The sequence below is a fragment of the Sinocyclocheilus rhinocerous genome, unplaced genomic scaffold (genome assembly GCF_001515625.1).
Source record: "Sinocyclocheilus rhinocerous isolate Xijiao unplaced genomic scaffold, SAMN03320098_v1.1 scaffold1148, whole genome shotgun sequence".
Classification (NCBI taxonomy): Eukaryota; Metazoa; Chordata; class Actinopteri; order Cypriniformes; family Cyprinidae; genus Sinocyclocheilus; species Sinocyclocheilus rhinocerous.
In genome coordinates this window covers 903,694-924,374 of record NW_015664019.1, presented here as the reverse complement: position 1 = coordinate 924,374, position 20,681 = coordinate 903,694, and the positions used below count along the sequence as shown (strand labels likewise).

General features: G+C 34.5%; 2 protein-coding genes across 2 annotated transcripts in view; one reads left to right on the top strand and one right to left on the bottom strand.

The window, feature by feature from the left end:
- Positions 1-1,411: 1,411 nt before the first annotated feature.
- Positions 1,412-3,025, bottom strand: cxcl18b (chemokine (C-X-C motif) ligand 18b). Its single transcript, XM_016539847.1, has 4 exons — positions 2,838-3,025; positions 2,541-2,664; positions 2,203-2,301; positions 1,412-2,006 (listed from the first exon to the last, which is right to left on the bottom strand). Exons 1-4 carry the CDS (start codon positions 2,902-2,904, stop codon positions 1,958-1,960), a joined length of 339 nt encoding a protein of 112 aa, XP_016395333.1. The 5' UTR covers positions 2,905-3,025; the 3' UTR covers positions 1,412-1,957.
- A 16,220-nt stretch (positions 3,026-19,245) lies between these two features.
- Positions 19,246-20,681, top strand: part of LOC107729363 (neuron-specific protein family member 1-like) — a 10,535-nt gene continuing 9,099 nt past the window's right edge. The window contains exon 1 of the mRNA XM_016539844.1: positions 19,246-19,371. The gene's annotated coding sequence lies outside the window, so the exon portion shown is untranslated. The remainder of the gene's footprint in view (positions 19,372-20,681) is intronic.

Genomic DNA, 20,681 nt, shown 5'->3' with positions numbered 1-20,681 from the left:
GGTCTAAGGTAAGACACCAGTCCAGTCTGTGCTGAAACACTACTGTCAATCAACTATCGTGGGAGGGGCCTGTACAGAACTACCTCATTCTGACAGGAATCTCAGAACAGCCTGGTTTGAGAAAGGGGATTTTAAAATAGGGATTTAAAAAAAAACACTGGATGGATTTTTATAATTATAGGATGGATGTGTACACACACACTTCCAACATACATTTATGTTCAAACTTGAAAAGTGAATTTTGCATCCGATGACCCCTTTAAGGAAATTTTTTTGGGTAACATAATGCAAAATATAATGTACAAATCAGGCCATTTTTATTTATTTTTATTTTTATTTATTTATTTATTCGTTTTTTAATTATTTTGCGGAATAATTGTGGATTTTTTATTTATTTATTTATGTATTTATTTATTTATTTTAATCTAAATAATACATGGCTTAGGTTTGGGGTTAATTTTATTTATACAACTCTACTCAAGCCTCAAGCCATCCCTGTTTTGAGTTCAGGCCCAAAACTTAATTTTGCTGCTTCTCTGAGGAGATATGAATTAAAGGAAAGAGACAGAAGGAGACAAAGCGTTAACTGGACTGACAGTGTGGAAATTTGAGGATCTATTCTTCTCTCCACACCCTCTTAGTTAAACTACGAGAAAAGCTTTGATTTCCCCTGAGAGGAGGGAAAGAAAAACACACACACACACAAACCTTTCGGTCAAGTTTACGTCCTCTGTGCAAAGACGTGCTCCGCTGCCCTTTACAACAGTATTGACAGTGACAATATATGATAAAATTAATGATGGCATAACAGGATGAAAGCAAAACGAAAACGTCTTTAAAAAATATTTTATTACTTATATATATTTTCTGCTTGCACATGAATGACTTTTATTTTAAAATAAAAAAATCAATGTATTTCCCCCTGCTTATTTCATTCAGTTGTCTAACAGCGTGTAAATATAATGAGCTGTAGATGTGTGATGATGTGAAATTGTGTGGCCATTGGCTTTCCTTGAATTTTTACTCGGTATCTATTTTAACCTATTTTAAATTCAATTAATTGACATAGTGGTTAAAGGTCTGGGTTGGAAGCCAAAAAAGGTTTGAACCACACACCCTTAAGCAAGACATTTGGATAAACGCATCTGCGAAATAATTATTGTCAATCGTCAAACTTTAAGGCATTTTGAGTGTACATTTATAGACATGACCAGTAGATGGGGCTCGTGTAAAATCTACACATAAAAAGTCTGCAAATAGTGTGAAGATACTTCAGAAGGACAAAATATCTGATCTTCCTCCACATCTATTATCTATGCAATACTGCTACATGTTTCCTATACAATTAATCATACACACATTCTCATATCAAGAGGAACATATAATGGATTTGGACAATAAATGTGCAGAATAACTTGAAATTGGCTTTTATTGCAAAACTGTATAAAGTAGCTTCCATTATGAAAATATTTTGTTTGGTAGCCTCAAAATGTATTTCATGTGTTATAAAATTTCATGTCAAAGAAACATTGTAATGTGACTCGGTCAGTTCTAACACATCACATATGACATTAAAGGGCCTTGTCAGACAAAAATAGTCAAACACATTTTAACGTTTGACATTATAAAATAAGTTAAATTATAAAACCATTTAAATATAGTCATTCAAATACTGTTTGGAGTAATGATACATTCAGTGCTTCAGTCATACAGCAAGTGAATTCTAGTCCAAATGCTTTTGCCGACAACATCTGCGTCCGGCGGTTACTGGCAGTGCTCTGGGTGTTTTCAGGTCTTCTGTGATTTCCCATCAGCTGCATGAGGCCAAAACTCAAAACCCAGCATTCTGATTGGCCAGTGCGGGGTCATGTGACAGACATTCCACTTACAGGGTTTCTAGAGTTTCCAGATCCCCCCTTCTGTCCTCCTGTGCTCTTCTGCACTTTCATTTATGGCTTTAGAAGCAGTTGGATATCTTAAATGGGGAAGTGTTGTTGGTGTTCTTCCTGTTGCAAATTAAACAAAAAAAAGTGCACACATTAATCGAATGCCTAATATATACTATGCATAAACATTATTTTGTGGATACAAGTGCATTAAGAAAATTAACTAATTGATTCCTAGATTTGTGGCTGATATTGTTTAGTATTAGTTCATTATTACTGATTGAGAAATGCAAGTGACATAATAAAATCTCCGTACTTGTTCCAGCAAGCCTGCAGGTTAATTCCTTGTTTTGTTTCTGGACTCAAGCAGCGCTGGATGACTTCAGTGGAGTTATTCACAGGTTTTAGTGTCAATCTGCAGACATTAAAAATGCATCAAATTAATAAGATTCAGTCTAGCTTATAGGATTTCATGCAAAAAAGATATACATACAGATTTATACTTTAAGATTAAAACCTTAAGTTTTATACTGCATATATATATATATATATATATATATGCAGCCAGTTTACAAAGTTATAGTGTCTAAGGATGTCACTATAAATATAATATGTAGCATTTTATTATATGCAGGTTAAGAGATTGACACTTACATGATTTCAACGTTGTCACACTTTGATCTTCGGGGGAAAATAGAGAATTCTTCAATTTCTTCTCTTGGGACACGTTTCTTCAAACTGTTCAAACACCAGCACCTGTCAGGTCCATCAGCTAGGACTGTTAACATAGAAAAGCATAGAAAGATTCATTTAAAATGCATGATTCTGACAGAAGATAGTAATTCTGCATAAAAAGCTCTCTGCATCATGCGAAAAAAGCATCAAAAAAGCACCAAATTCCTGCAATACCTGACTATAAAAAGCTATATTAAAGTGTCATTAATGTCTTACCTCCACTCAGTTGAATACAAACTACTGCAAGCAGCAGCAGAAGAAGGGCTCTTGGTAAAAATGCCATAACTTATTTGCTAGTGTAATAAATAGGTAAGAAACACAAAAAGATCAGCTGCAGTGGTTTGCTGAGCTATCAGAGAAAGTAGTAAGTCCTAGTGGAGCTGTAGTGAAAGTGTGAGGAGTAAAGCCTCTCCTCTGTCTTTTATAGGGCACGAGAGGAATTCCCAGACCCACAACATTTCCCAGCAATCATGCCGTTTGCTACACCGGAATTTCCAAATTGATGCCTGTCGGAGCATAAAGGGAGGGAGTGTAAGTGAGACAGAAAAGGGGGGAAAAGAAGGGAAAGTGAGAGAAATAAGTGAACAAAATAATTCCAAAGAAATGCAGGTTAGAAATAAATTGCTGACTGCACATGTTGACTTAAAAAGTGAGATTTGACCAAATTATTGATTATATATTTACATAATAGCTCTGTGTGAAAATGTGTTATATAGTTACGTATGCTGTATTTTTGTTCAAGTCAAAAAAACGTTTCCCTTAAAACATTTTTATACATATTACATGCATCATACATTTAGTTAAACTCAAAATATATGAAATCTAATCTATTGCAAGTATTTGCACACAGCCCTTTTTAAATCAAAAGGATTTTTAGATATTGCAAACAAACCCAGTCCAAACATTTGACTCATAGTGTTTCTTAGAGATAAGAAAGTATATTCCCCCGGGATCACTTCTATTGTGTGCATCTCAGTTACCAAAACCAGTCACTCAACATCCAAGCGGTTAACATTCAGCAGCGCAATGATGCATATCAGCGTCAGAACATGCAACCACTGCTACTGTCTGACATGTTGAGGCAGATAGACCTCAAAATCATTAAGTCTGACAGAAGTCTGAAGTCTGACTAATGCCCTATTTTCATGGGATTTTGTGTCATTTCCCCGGTTTCATTAAATGCAAAATGCACATAGCCTATAGGGATACATTTAGTCCTGAATCAGTTTTGTAAATCTTTATTTCTTTATTATCATCATTATGTTTCGGTATCATTGGCTTACTAGATCTTGGACCCTAGACAGGCTTTGCTAACATAATGGTAGTTAACTTAGTTAATATCATTTTAAATTGTGAATTGAAGGGATGATTACCCCAAAAACGAATGTAATCATCCTTGTGTCAATACAAAAAATAAATAAATACATTTGAACAAACCATACCAAGTAGGTAATTTACCTTACTTACCAAGTAGTTTCTGTTGCATTTATTGTCATTATACAGGGGAAAAAAAACTGTTACATTTCTCAGAATATCATGTTTTATGTTCCACGGAAGAAAGAAAGAAAGTCATTCAGGTTTGGAACGACATGAGGGTTACTCATTTGAGAGAAACAGTGAAGAATGTTGATGGCGATGCCCAACATAGATGGCTATAACGCCAGGTTTAAACCTCTATGAGAAAGCATGATGAGTCAGTTGTTTTGACCTATTTTCACATTTTTGTGGATGAAGTAAGAGACAGAAATGCGGAGAGGAGGCACATGTTGTCCTAAATTGCTGCAATTGTCACTTAAGACCGTATACCACTTTTCAATTGTTAATTGTTATTTATGATTTTGTATATCCTTTGTATTTATTGTTTTGTATTTATTTTTTGCTTACATTTCATTCCTCTGTATAATTACACTACGGTTCATGATGTGTTGCTCTTTAAGCATGCTTCACTTTGTCAGACAGGTTCTGTTTAAGTGATTTCTTGATTGAACAGGTCTGGCAGTACTCAGGCTTGGGTGTGGCTAGTGAAATTTAACTCCGCTTTCTAAAATAATGTGGTCAATCACAGTTCTTTCTTGATTTAAAAGGTGCGGGCAATTCATTTTTCACATAGGGCCAGGTAGGTTTGGACAGCTTTTTTCCCTTAATAAATGAAATCATCATTTAAAAACTGCATTTTGTATTTACTTGCATTATCTTTGTGTAATATTAAATTTAGTTTAATGATCTGAATCTTTTAAAGTGTGACAAATATGCAAATAAAAATAAAAACGGGAAGGGGGCAAAAACCTTTTCACGGCACTGTAGATAGATAGATAGATAGATAGATATTATTATTTCTTACCTCTTACTTTTAATTGCTTCTGGACAACAACCAATAATTTGTATTCTATACTATTTTCCCTGTATTTTCCTAATGACAATTTTATGATTGATTTACAAACAAAACTACAAACACTTTTTTGCCATTTTTTATCACAGAATAAAATGGAAAATATATGTTATAGTTTCTAAAAGCTACTGTAATAAATGCTATGTCAATTAGCACTGCATTATTCATATACTTTATTTATTACCTGGAGATGACTTGGAAAAACCATACATTGTCGCAAGCGTGTGTTGTCTTCACGTTTCATAAGTCAAAAGATTTCTGCCTTTCCTGGGGTTGTGGCTAGAAGGGATGCAGCAAAAACTGGAAGCTAACAATAAATTACTTTATATATATATATTGTGAGAAAAATTATGCTATATTGATGTGCGTATGCCCAGTAGTTTTTGCTGTATCCCTTCTAGCCTTAACCATTTCCTGGACTTTCCTGCAGTCACAAGTTATTGCTTCTATGAAGCTGTTTTGAACTTTCTGTGTGAGAGCGCCCCCCGGCTTCGAGTATGAATGAAACATACACTGCAGAAGAGTGTTCAGCGCTCAGTAATGTTCACATTGCCTCATTTTGGATATGAATAAAACGTCAGGTCATGCAAAGACTATCTTGTCTCTTTGCATTTAAATCTAGATTTATTCACATTGGTCCGCGTTTTTTACACCCATGCAAAGATCATGTTTTCATGTCATTTTAAGTCTTATTTTGACTTAAAGGTGACATATCATGAAAATCTGACTTTTCCAGGTTTTAAGTGCTATAATCAGGTCCCCGGTGCATCTACCAACCAAGGAAACGAGAAAAAGATTAACCCAGTAACTTTGTTTTGGTAAGCAAGCGTCTGAGAAAACGAGCGCGTCAGATTTCACACCCTTGGTGACGTGGCAAAGGGATCTCATTATAATATTACCGCCCCTTAATCTGTAAGTTTCCACCCACAGCGCCATCATTGTGATTTCGCAAGAGAGAACGGTGTACCAGCTGTAATGCCATGGCGAAAGTTTGAGCAAAACATGCTAACTGTTCTGTCTTTGGATGCACTGACGAGCACAGAACACTATTTAGAGTCCCAGCCTCAGAGGAGACAACAGAGCAGTGGATTTATTGATTTATTTAATGTATATTGCTGCTGCCAAACAGATCTAAAATAAACATGCGATTTATTTCCCAGCTGTTTACCTTCACAGACATAACCGACTGTTTTTGTAACTCATGTGTGTTTTTAAAGTTAACTTGTGTGTGAATGAGAACTTAGTTTAGTACTCACATGCTGTGACAGCCGCTTTCTGTCCGTGTGCGCTCAGAACAGTATATCATAAGTTTAAACTAATATGGTTTAAAACGTATGCTTTCAGCGTGATAAACATGATAATCAGAACCAAAACAGATGTTTTTAGCAAGTACGAACTGTAATGTCGCAGCTCTATTCTGGAAAAGGGGGCGAGGAACAGCAGCTCATTTGCATTTAAAAAGACAGGCACGAAAAACAGCGTGTTTCTGCTTTCACTCAAAATAGGCATTTTCTAAATTATATAATAAATGATCTGGGGTATTTTGAGCTGAAACTTCACAGACACATTCTGGGGACACCAGAGACTTATATTACATATTGTAAAAAGGGGCATAATATGTCTCCTTTAACAGAGTTGTTTACTTACTTTTTTAAATTAGTCTCCCCATTAACGCCATAATTTTGTTCATTCAGATTCGTGAACGTGCACAAACACAAGAGTCGGGATTTATCACATGAACCAATCACAGTTGAATATAACCAGTCATATCGCGACGGAGCCTCCTCTCACGTGACTTCCCCCCAGGGGGTCTGTTAAAACTCAATGGGCTCAGGGTAGGCAAGAGAGATGCACAGTCCCACTGTAACTTTACCTGCTGGTGCAGCTGTTAGACAATGTTTCCTTATAAAAAAAAGAGTGATTTATACACTTTTTAATGTTATATTTTGTAATATTGCTGTTGTTTATTTTTGTTTTGCAAACTTTTTTCTTTTGAGGAGGCACTGCCTCCCTTGCCTCCTCAGAGGAAACTCCCCTGATGTATATATAAAGACAGATAGATAGCCTACAAATATAGATATCCAGGAAAAAGTACCACAGTTTCCACTAAAAACAAAATTACATAGCAAACTGTTTTCAACATTGATAATAATAAGAAATGTTTCTTGAGCAGCAAATCAGCCTATTAGAATGATTTCTGAAGGGTCATGTGACACTGAAGACTAGAGTAATGATGCTGAAAATTTTGCTTTGCATCACAGGAATAAAATACATCTTAAAATATATTAAAATAGAAAACATATATTTCAAATTATAGTAAAAAAAACCCTTTATGAAATGCACTGGTGCAGAAATTTCCCATTGCAGCATTTGTGGTGGTGTGGCATGGTGGTTAAAGATCTGAATTTGTGCGGGAAAGTTTGTAAGGTTTAAACCCATTAAGTGATCTGTTAGGTTAGATGGTTTTATTTAGCTTTAAATAAGTGCCTGTAAAATTGCAATTATTTATAAGGTAAAAAAAAACCACATAGCTCACTTTATTGCATAAAGAGACTTGGTGCAGACACATCAGTCAATTTAAATAGTCCTACAGTTGTGCAGAGTCACTCTGAAATGAGCAAATATTTAAAATTGCCAGTAATTTAACAAGAACAAGATTCCCAAAACTTAGACGGAAAAGGAGGATATACCATTGCCACATCAAAATCAGGAACTGGGAAGGATGCCATTTTTCAGACATACTGAAGAAGTTGTCATCAACTCATTCGTCGTTCGAGACGTAGATCGGCTGATAAAATAAAAACTTTGCAAAAATGAGACCAGATAGACATGTTTGCAGCTAAATGTTTTGTATTTAGTTATTCTCTCTTTTTTTTCCCTTTTTTGGATCTTTTTGGAGCACAGCTCGTTAGAAAGCACCGGATTGCGAAATATCTTGGCTGTCTTAATGCTCTCTTTGACCTTTGAGCTCTATGATAGCGTGCTGTATTTACTTTAGAAAACCTTTTCTAAGAAAACTAAGTTATGTTTACATTACCTTTATGCAAACTCAGAGCTTTTAGCTCTTGACAGTGTATTTGAAGTGTGTGTTGCAGTGATTCAGTCCAGAAGTTTTGTGCAAGTTGTGTAAAGCTGTTTGGCAGCAAGACAACATTCTTTTTTGGTTAAATAAATCATGTCCAGTGTGTCTGAGAACCACAGTGACTTAGAGGAAAACGAAACCTAACTCGTTTTTTTTTATTAGAGCATGCTGACATGTAATTGCTTTCTTCTGTTGTTGTGTTTAGTCCATTTAGTGCATAGTCTTTTAATGCAAACCTGAAATTATATTTTTTATTTATTTTTTTTTTTTTTTACTTGCATCAATATAGTCTTCAGTTCATTCAACATTTGTTAAACATAATATTAAATAGCAAAAATTTAAACAGAAAAACTACAAATATGTAGTAAATATTTAAGACAAAAAATGTACACAAACTGAAGTTTTGATCGGTAAGGTTTTTTAAAGTCTCTTGCAAGGCTGTATTTTTTTGACCAAAAATGTATTGCAATTTAAAATCACCGTTTTCTATTTTAATATATTTTAAATTTAATTTATTCCTGTGATGCAAAGCTGAATGCAAAGCATCTAATCATTACTTCAGTCTTCAGTGTCACATGATCCTTCAGAAATCATTCTAATGTGCTGATTTGCTGCTCAACAAACATTTCTTACTATTATTAATGTTGTGCTGCTTAATGTTTTTGTGGAAAGCAGGACACTTTTTTTTTCTCAGTAATATTTGATGAATAGAAATTCAAAACAACTATTTATTTGAAATAGAAATCTTTTATAACATTATAAATGTCTTTTCTATTATTTTTGATCAATTTAATGCATCTTTGCTGAATAGAAGTATTAATTTCTTTCAAGAAATATTTCTAACCCCAAGCTTCAAACTTTGAATTCATGAAACAACAAAAACAGAAATGTCCATTCATTTGGATAACAGATAGGCCTACTATGATTAATATAGTCCCTGATATTCATGAAACCTATTTTTTAGCCCGTGTGACAACTAGCCCCTATTTCCTATCTCAAAAATCACACTATTTAATACACTGAAAATAAAATAATTAATTGCGACTTTTATGATTATTGCAACATATTCCAGAGGCTGTGAGTTCTCATCATTTTTGTCTCCATCATATCATGCACACGTCTTCCGGGTCGGTCTGCACTTGTGCAAAGAGCCAGTCCAGAGGGTCCTGATTTGAACTCGCCGGGCCCTTCAAGTCTGTCAAGGGTAGTGATACATTGTCAGGTCCAGAGAGAGCCCAGGGCTTGTGTGCCAGGACTGAACCTGTGATGGCCAAAGACATGCTGGGGTGTTTGGCCATGCGTAGCGGGGACAGACGGGAGCCCCGGAGGGGTCCGCTGAGAGGGTAGGTGGGTTGGGACAGCTCTCGTATGGAGTCTATGTAGTCATCCAGACTCTGGCTCTCCTGGAGCTTGAGAATCGTAGGGAGAAGATCCACAGAGGTCAGATGCCTCCTGGGCTTCATGCTGGAACTGACAGAGCGAGAGATAAAAACACTGGATTCACGCCTGTTCACATGTTAGTATTGAATCAAATCAGCTCTGAATATTCATATCATCAGTGTTTTGGTCCGTTCTATGCTCCTAGGAATTTAAGGCCTCTTATCTTTTTGCTTTAGCTTTTTTAATGATTTGATTTTGCCAAGTTATTTCTCTTTTATCAGCTGCTAACATTAGGGGAGACCTGGAACAAAGTTCTTCACTCACAAGCAAGCCAGAGTGTATATACCCTAGTACAAGGGAAAAAAAACCTATGCCATAATTTATTTAAAATAAATTTATCTCATACTAAATATACTTCTGTCACGTAATGGTAATATAGAAACTTGCACGATGAGGAATTCTTCAAAGAACAATCTTTAATTACGCAAACACAGGAAATAGCCACTTTCAACAATTTTAAAAAGATGGACAAAGACAGGGCGATAACAGGGCTTAAATACACAAGGCAAACAAAGGGAACAAATTAGTTAATTAATAGACACCAGGTGGACAGGATAACTATTCAGACAACTCAGGAAAACTAGGAAGACAAAACTCAAAACACAAACTTTAAGTCCATTAACATTTTTATTAAAATATCACTTAAGAGTATTTGGAGTATTTCTTTATTGCATAATGTACATTTCTTAACATTATGCCTAAAATGTGTTTTAATATCACTATTAATAAGGATTGTATGATCCCTGTATAATATCAGTCTTTAAATGCAAGATATTTCAAGTGCACCTGAAGTTTACTTGCAATAGTTCCACTTTAGCACAATCAAATATACTTCAGTATATCTTTAGTTAGACCTCAGCACTACTTAATTGCACAATTAAAGTACATTAAGCACAAAATGAGTTGTTCCAATTTAGCAGACTTTAAGTACCAGTTTAGTATACCAAAAGTACAACTGCAGGGTATTTTTATAATTGTATAAATGTGTGTGTTGTCCTGGTATTCCAACACAAGTATAGTAATAATAAAATAATAGTAAATTTTGACATTGTGTGGACATTTTTTTGGTCCCCATGAGGAAACAAGCTTATGAATCAAACAGAATGAAGTTTTTTTGAAAGTCCAAAAATGCAGAATGTTTTGTGTGAGGGGGTAAGATAAAAAATAAATAAATAAATACAAAACATTACGTCTATGGAATGTCTCCATATAACATGAAAAAAAAAGTGTGTGGTCTGTGCTTGGGCCTTCTCTATTGTCTCAAAGAAGTAGTAAAATATCATACAATTTATAATCATATGCTACAACAAGTAGTCTGCTTAAGTATGATTTACTGTAAAGGCTCACCTGTATGTTCCCTTGATGTCTTGAGTGTTTAGGTCCAGATGTCTGCTCAGAGGACCTGCTTCATGAGCAGCTGAGTGTGTCTTGTGCTCTGTTGAGGATTTACCACCTAGTTAGTGACTTTAAATCCTTTGGCATTGAGAGCAAAGATACTAAAATAAGCAAAGGGATGCCATGGATTTAGTGAGTGTGTGTTGATGTGTGTGTATGGTTTTGGTCAGAACGTGTTACCTGTACATGTTACACAACCCTCTGATCTACTCTATTTTATACATGCATTTTATATAATTGTACTTGCAAATTTTATATAATTGTATTTTGCTCATCTGATTTGTATTTAACTCCACATGAAGTGTTGTGCAATATTTGTTGAAACTTTAATCTTTAGATTTATAGTAATACATGTTCTGAGTTACAGCTTGACTTACAGTTGACTGGACTTGGCTCTGGACTCAACAAGTAAGATGTAAGATATTCATATTTCTACATCATTCGCTGAATTGCGAAACTCGCTCCTGAATTTGTGCCATCTCTCTTTCATCATTCAGACTTATTCCCATGGAGCAAACAATAGATCCTTGGTTCAGATGATTAAAAGATGCATGACTGTTATCTGCTATATTCCTTCACGGTTTCATACGTTTGGAACAGGTAAACAGATCAGGTTACTGTTAATTACAAGATTTCTCACACCTGTTACTCAGAGAAAACATTTTAGCATTGAACATTTGATTGTTGCGTAACATAAGCCATTAAGATATGAGAGACATAATGAAAATATATTCACTGCTCGTGATCTTCGGAAAATGTTGTAATGAACATTTACAGTTCAAAACTCATTACCATTGTTATGCAGTGTGTCTTTTTATTGATGAATTATTGACTTAGAAAAAAAAAATCAATAGTACACTACGTTTAGTTAATTGTTTGAAAATGACTGTCACTTATTGGGTTGTCAACTAATTATAAAACTAATTGAATTAATTAAATGATATGCTGATTGAATGATTTTATTTTATTTTTTTGTTAAAAGTTTATCTTTTGAAAACACTTTTCAAGATATGTTCTGTTTAATTTTTAAATGCTAGAATGCATCTTGTGGGAATTTGTTTTTGTTTTGTTTTGTTTTTTTTGTAATTGTACTAAATTCATGTTCATTTAAAATAATTATAGTCATATTTTTATTATATTTACTTATTCATTTAATCGTTATATTTATTGATAGGTGTACTTTTTCTGAGTATTAGGCTATAGTTTATTTACATACTTTTTAAATGCCTTCTTTAAATACTTCCTTTAACTTGACAATTCAATTCAATAATGGCATGTGAGGACAAAGAGCATATCCATATAAGTACAGAAATAATCTGTCTAGTGCTCAGTAACACTATATTACCAAATTACCAATCCTGATTAGACCATGAAGAAAACACTCAAAATATATGTACAGTCATATGGAGAAATATTCAGTAACAGGAAGCAGCCAAATGATTAATCCATGACACCTGGTACTGACGTCACTCAAGACAGCTGACGCAACGCAGCCTGCTTAGACCCCCACCCCCTCCAAGATCTTCTCTGTTACTGTTTTAAGAATGAGAGGGATGTGAATATCTGGAATTCTGTGGAAATTCACTGAGCTCGAGTCTCTGAACTCTATATGCTTCTCGCTAAAGCTAAATCATGAAGATCCAGTCAGTAATGAGCAGACAGCATTTCTCTGCTGAACATCTGGTGATTTACAGCAGGCCATGGTGCTCATATTGCTTCTCTTTATTATGATTAAGCTCTATGGAATGTTTCAGGGAAAGCATAACACACTCTCACAAGGAAACCTTACTCAGGCTACATCACTAAAACTTCATTTTGGGACTGCTGTTCAGCTTTTCAGTCCAGAAAATGTAGTTATTCTAAAGCTATAATAAATGTTTGGTTGACATTTTATGTTTGTTTTATTATTTGTATTATTTTTGTATTATTATATTTGTATTATTATATCGATATTATAATATAATCCATTTTACAAACAGCTTTATAATATAATATAATTAATGTAATGTAATGTAATGTAATGTAATGTAATATAATATTTCTGTGGAAATTCACTGAGCTCGAGTCTCTGAACTCTATATGCTTCTCGCTAAAGCTAAATCATGAAGATCCAGTCAGTAATGAGCAGACAGCATTTCTCTGCTGAACATCTGGTGATTTACAGCAGGCCATGGTGCTCATATTGCTTCTCTTTATTATGATTAAGCTCTATGGAATGTTTCAGGGAAAGCATAACACACTCTCACAAGGAAACCTTACTCAGGCTACATCACTAAAACTTCATTTTGGGACTGCTGTTCAGCTTTTCAGTCCAGAAAATGTAGTTATTCTAAAGCTATAATAAATGTTTGGTTGACATTTTATGTTTGTTTTATTATTTGTATTATTTTTGTATTATTATATTTGTATTATTATATCGATATTATAATATAATCCATTTTACAAACAGCTTTATAATATAATATAATTAATATAATGTAATGTAATGTAATGTAATGTAATATAATATGATATGATATGATATGATATGATATGATATGATATGATATGATATGATATAATATAGGCTTATAATTCTCCGAACCACTTCTTGTGATATGAATCAAAAGCATACTGGTGCCAATATAATATCATATTTAAGCAATATCAAGCAAAAAAAAAAAGAAAGAAAAATACAGCATGATTGTGTGATAATCCTTGTAAACAGCAGCTAAATGAACAAGAATTTAATACTGAGTAACAAATATTTCAGACACAGTATTGCCAGCTGCTTTTACTGGTTTTGCAACTTTAACGAAAGTAGTTCTAAACAAAGCCACAGTAAAAGCTGCGTTTCTCTGCGTTTCCTAACTCTAGAGTTTTTGAAAGAATTGTTTGATTCATTGAATGACTCACTCAATTGTTTCATTATTAGAGGAATGAGCGTTTTTGAACAAATCAGTTGAAGGAATGATGCTTTACTCATAAAATCAGTCTAATGTTTCTTCCTGAATAAACCAGTCTTTGCGAACAAATTATTTGAGTGAATGACTGAATGACTCACGCGCTTGCTTCTTCCTGAATGAATTAGCATTTGTCACTTAAACCAGTTCCAGAATGAGTGTTTTTGAATGAATTGTGGGCCTATCCAATTTATTTTGCAATGTGAAAGTAAGCTATTCTGTGAATGTGCAAGACTCCCAATTCAATAGTTGCTATAGGTAAATAGCTGTAAGAAGAACAAAGTGCAGTAGGCCTAAATGGTAAACCTGTTTGTGCTATTTGTTTATAATTTAGTTAAAGCACAAGAAGTTGTTTTTGTACAGTTAAAAATAACTGGAAGCAAATGACACTGGAAGCATAGCACATTCAAGTTAAAACTAAATGTGGATAGACTGTAAAATAAAAAAAAATAGATGGGTGACACATATCTAGTTTCCTCCACTTTAGAAAAATAAGCTAATATGTCCCAGAAATAGGCACTGTTACTTTGTGCTAATACCATCATTTGGAGCCCAAGACCCTGAGTCTGCGTATAGTGATAGCTATGATATGATATTAAGGTCCCGCCCAAACTCCCGCAAACTCAATCTCAAGCACACAAACACAACGCCACACTGTTTTTATAGCATAAAATAACTCAAACTAATTTTTTAGAAAAACAAATACTTGAACATACAATAGCATTATAATAACTACCTAAAAATACAGAAACAACAACAGTAATTTGATATTTTAGTTTGGCTCATGTCCCATTTGTTTACATGAAGAGGGTGGGGTTTCTAACCTATACTGCAGCCAGCCACCAGGGGGCGAAATGCGAAATGTTCTGGGCTGCGTTTCCCAAAAGCATTGTAAACCAATGGAGCTACGATCAACTTTGGCTTACGATGCTTTTGGGAAGCGCAGCCCTGGTCACTTTTCAGGACGTGTGCGGCTGGTGCGGCCCACTTGTGATAGACAGTCACTTGCTGCCACCTACTGGCATAACGATGTAAAGTGCAGAAAAAATCCCTTAAAAAAAAAGCACAACTGACCGTCAATCAGATTTAAGCATCAGAACTCTTTCTGTAAATATTATATTATATTATTCCAATTCTGACATATAAACATAAACTTGCAGTTTGCATTTAATTTTTTTTTTTTTTTATTGGCATTCATGTAAAACATGATTGTTGATTTAAAGAATGATAGAATAAAGTAATTAAGCGTACCCTACAGGGAGGAGAAGAGAATGGAGGGTTGGAAGGAAAGCCTACACTTTTATCTACACCATGTGGAATTGTATAAACCTGGAACATTCAAATGGACAAATCAGTAGAGCAGAGAATGCATAGACCAGTGTTGAATATAAATATTACATGCGAACACATCAATCCGCAGGCTCTGATCTCCATCTGCTGCTTTGTAGAAACAGAAATACCACACGCTTTTGCTTAGACGGAGGAGGTTGTAACCGAAGGAGGAACACTTCTGATTTTATTCCTATCGCCACAGTCCAGACTCCGACTGCGCGGAAAGAGATTTCGTTTCTGAGACATCATTAGACATAAAATGACTGCTGCTTTAATTGTGTGTTTGTGATTCGTGCACAGGCGTTTGATGCGCAGATGAGCTGAATATGGCCTTGTGTGATATCTAAACAAACATTAATCACAGACAAACAACATGGCTGCTGTTGCAACCGATACTTTCCCAACTTTACAGCTGGACTTATTCAAGCAGGTTTATTTAATGAACAAGAGTGAAAAGTTCAACCTAACTTATGAACAATAATTCTTAAAAATACAACTACACTATGATTGTGCACTGGTGAAACATCCAAGCCAACTGTAGACTGGATTTACTATATGTCATCTTACAGGGAACGTTCTCGGAACATTGGCTAACGTTCTGGCTAGGTTCTCTCAAAGTTATTAACAAACATTCTTATAGTAACATTAAAAGAACGTTCATTCAAGGTTATCTGATCTTTAATAATGTTCTAAAAATGTTGTTTATACATTTTTTTTAAATCACTTCATAATGTTATTTATACATTGTTGGTGAACATTTTTTCTGAAACGTTTAATTGGACATTTTTTAAATGTCAGGCCTGCTTGTTTCAGAACATTCAGAGAACATTCAAAAGCAAGGTTCCCGTAATGTTTGCAAAATTATAAAATGGCATGTTACCTTAACTTTCATATGATTAAGAAAAAAAAAGTTGTTTAAAAAACTAGACATTTTGACCATTCCAACAACATTCCGAAATAATGGTTTCATAGCTTAATGCGAACGTTAGCAACATTTTCTAAGAATGTATTTTTGTTAGCTGGGACTTGCAAAAAAGGCTCTTATGATCACCAAGGCTGCATTTATTTCATAAACAAATATAGTAAAAACAGTGATACTGTGGAATATTGTTATAATTTAAAAATAACTGTTTTCTATTTGAATATATTTTAATATGTAATTTATTCATGTGATGCAAAGCTGAATTTTCAGCATCATTACTCCAGTCTTCAGTGTCACTTACTCTAATATGCTTTATTTGCTGCTCAAGAAACATTTCTTATTATTATCAGTGTTGAAAACAGTTATGTTAACTAAAGATTAATATTTTTGTGGAAACCATTATGCATTTTTTCAGGATTCTTTGATGAATAGAAAGTTCAAAATAACAGCACATATTTAAAATAGAAATAATTAGTAACATTATATACAACTTGCAGAGCTGTCATAACCACCTAAATTAAAGTAGCCATTTTCATAACTGTATAATATTTTATATAATTATTGTTATATAATTTATTATGAAATGTTTTTCAGAGTCTTAACTTTGATAAAGAATAGCTCTTTGGTTTTGAGACTTTAGTCTTTGCAACTTCAGGGATCTTATCTATGCACAATCAGCTTGTAACACTCCAAAGAGAAAGGAAAACTTGAAATCGCATCATATGACCCCTTTAAGGTTTGGGGTCAGTGTTCCTCTGGAGTTTGGAAATATTTTCAGTGCTGCTCATGTTTCGGCAGTCTGGAGTGTCATCGGCCGCTCTGAATTCCAAGTAAGTTCTGCCCACATCCCATAATTAACCAGACCATATCTAACCTTTAGAGTTGCAGCAAATGAGGGCAAATTAGTTCATTGAGGTGATTATCTGATGCCAACATGTATTACATGAATGATCAGGAACAACTGTGAACAAACACACACACACACACACACACACACACACACACACTTAATTTGGCATTATGCTCTTATCCTCGCTGGCCTTGCCCTTTACAATCCCAGGAAAGTTTCGTTTTGATTTAATACCTCTAGATTAGACAGGCTTTGTTGGCGTTTAGACAAGAAAAGGGGTATTTTCTCACACAGTCTACCATGTATTCAGTGATATAAACATAAATATTATCATATTTACATTGAGAAATATGCATGGAAAATTGCAAAATGTTAATATTGATTAATATTTCTTACCCGTTCAACTTGAGAAACAAGACTAATATTATAGAGACATGATAAGCAATTCAAATGAGTATGTTTTGGTTTGTAAAAGAGTACATATTCGCCCATCGTCCAGATGTTCACAGCTTCCCACGTGGAATTGAAAGTGTTAGAGCGCTTTGTGTGCTTGGGCAGGACAGTTTTGGAAGAAGCTGACTCAAAAGCACTCATTTCCTAAGAAAAACTATTTATCGACTGTCAGGGGTGCACTTTAGGCTGTTACATGATTTCTTGGATCAGGTTCTGGGTGCATCTGTGCCTTACCAGCAACTGTGGTTTTGTCTGAGCCTGTGCTTGATACTAAAACATTTAATAGTAGTTTAATACAGTACTAAATCAAACTAAATAGCAAAAACATTTTCTAACTCATCTCTGTACATTTGGTAACTGTATATTTACATCGTTTTCAGGCCTGTGTAAAGATATATAGAAGTATAACATTTAGTATAGCCTATAAAATATTCCCTTAGATTATTTGTGGCATTAAAGCAGTCACCAGCAGGATTAGGGTCATGGCTAATTTAAGAGTCCCAGTTACTGTAAATACTGTAAGTGGTGGAAAGTTATCCAGGACTGACCTGGTATTATCCTCAACATCCATGATAAATCTGGAAAGAGCAGTTCAGTAGTTTGGCATGTGACTTTTCATTTCGTGTGCAATCGGATTTGGGGTAGAAAGAAGTTGGAGAGTCCTGTTTAAAACAAATAGTTATTTTAAAAACCACACTGCCATCTAGTGACAATTTAGGCACAGTGAAATCCTGAATACATAAAATGCCCTTTTGAAAGGACACGATGTTGCACGTGAAAATTAAGTCAAGACAGAGTTGGTCAGGTGACCTTTGACTTCTGTCTGAATTTTACAAAAAAAACATCATCCACTGATTTCTACAGCTATAAATACACTCAGGAGACATTCGTAATCATAATTAATCAAACTACATTCGTAAACCTGGTACTAATGTGCAGATCTGGCCAAGTGGCCACACTGACACCTCTTCTGAAGTTAGTTTTCAGTTAATTTAAGGTAAGAAAAAGAAATGTAGGCTGAAATGAAGGACTAGATGAAAGAGTTGGCATAATAAATTCATAAAGTTTGGCAAATCCAGAGCACGCGTCCTGCAGAGAGATGATAAACTCAGACAGAGTTGAGTCTGATAGCAGAGAGAATTCAGTCTGTGTCTTGCATGCACTACTTTCACAAAAGTATAACCACAATTGCCAAAATTACCATGATTTTTTGGGATATGTATATATAATGATGTACACACACACATTTAGTCATTTAGCAAACGGACACATATATGATATATATATATATATATATATCATTAAAAAAAAAAAAACAGCCAGTCTGACCTAAAGAAAATACATCTTGTTTATTTAGTTGACTCTTGTCTGAATGTAAAACTTTTGATTCTAAACTAACACATTGTAAAACATTTTGTGCGACAACTAGCCACCATATGTATGTTTAACTAATTTGCCTTTAGTCTAACATCTAATAGACTAAGAAAATAAAATGGAAATTTTGATAATCTAGATGAGACGTGCAATAAAATAAAACAAAATAAATAGAGCGTACTAAATTACTGCTAAATATCACTTTTGTGTCAAACGTAGCTACTTGACACATATTATTACATTAAATAATTTAATCTAATTTCAATTCCACTTGCTTTAAAACACCTTTTTATCCGCCCGAAGGACTCTTTTTGCAGCATATCTGAAATTTTTACTGTCCTTTCCTTCACATAAATCACCGAACACACATGCTCAAAGTAATTGTGGATATGTGTAAAATGGTATTTGTCACATTGATCAGCCAGTTATCTGCTGCGATACAGCTGACATCAAACAGCAGCGACGGGAGCGGATGCGCTTCAGTCAATTACACACACACACACACACACACACACCGCCATAATAACAGTAGCTCTCCATCAGCATCAGCAAGACATCCGCAGGGGAAGCAGTGAGTATCTCTTCTGCATTAATTTCCGACGGAAAAACAAATCGTAGGCTGTGTTATTCGAAACGGTCTATGGTTTAGTCTCTGCCGTTTCCAAACCTCTGGGCAGCGGCTAAGACTACAGAAACGCGAGAGCAAACATAGAATGTATTCCGTCTCTTCTATTTTCCCGATCGAAAATTCGCTTAATCCCTTCAGTGCATCATAAGAAAGAAAAACATCCATCATTATTTTTTTGACGTATAATGCCTCAGTGAACGCGCAGCTGTTGCGTAATAATGGTACATTGTGAGCGCGTAATGCCGCGTGATGAATTACAAATTACGCTTAAATGCTTACGTTCGTCCTGTCTGTCTGTATGTTAGATAATGAATTATGATTTGATATGCGTTCAGTGGTGCTGTATTGGTCTGTGGTCGAAGCTTATTTGAGAGACAGCGCAGACATCATCTGGACGCCTCACACATGCTGATGTGCTGCTGTACATTGGGCATCTCGGATAACCTTGATAGAGCAAGTAAAGGTGTTCTGTGGAAGAGCCAATAAAACACGCCTGTTCCATGGCCTGCAGTGTCCTCCACGTGAAGTGATTGTGTCAGAAAAGGAACATGCAATTATTTATTTTAATACAGTTTCAAATGTAATGCTTTGTCAAAATGATATTAACGGCGTTTTTAACAATGATGGAAATAAATAAATGGGGTTAATACATTTATATAATTTGTTATTAAAACTACAAATATATTTAGAGACATTTCAACAACCAAAATGTCACAAAAAAAGCAAGTGATCCATGATTAGTGAGTTAATGTCAATCAGACAGCCTTTTCATATCTAAATCAGCTGTTTTGGTTTGATTAATCTCTAGGCCTATATGAAGAGTTAATTTGCAAAAACAGATAACTCCGTTTAAAAAAAAAAGTTCAAAAATCATGGTTTTTTTTTTATACTGCATTCCAATTAATATCAATCAAACTGCAGTTGGGTGTTTTGATTAAATAATAACTAACTAGCTAACTAACACAATAAATACTTGATAACACAATAAAAACATGATTTATGAACATTTATAAAAACTGAGTTATCTGTTTTTGCAAATAAACTCATCATATGCACCCAAAAAAATTTTTTTTTAAATAAATAAAAATCTCGACTTGCTATTCTGAGCTAATCTAGAATGATAATTGCTCAAAATCCACTCAAAAATCATTTTAAAGGGGTCCTATTATGCTTTTTCACTTTTTCAACTTTAGTTAGTCTGTAATGTTGCTGTTTGAGCATAAAAAAGATCTGCAAAGTTACAAAGCTCAAAG

Coding starts and splice junctions, on each gene's coding strand:
- cxcl18b (XM_016539847.1), bottom strand. CDS start 2,904: ATGGCATTTTTACCAAGAGCCCTTCTTCTGCTGCTGCTTGCAGTAGTT. Junction 2,665..2,837: donor TTGTATTCAACTGAGTGGAG/GTAAGACATTAA, acceptor CTATGTTAACAG/TCCTAGCTGATGGACCTGAC. Junction 2,302..2,540: donor TGTGACAACGTTGAAATCAT/GTAAGTGTCAAT, acceptor TAATGTCTGCAG/ATTGACACTAAAACCTGTGA.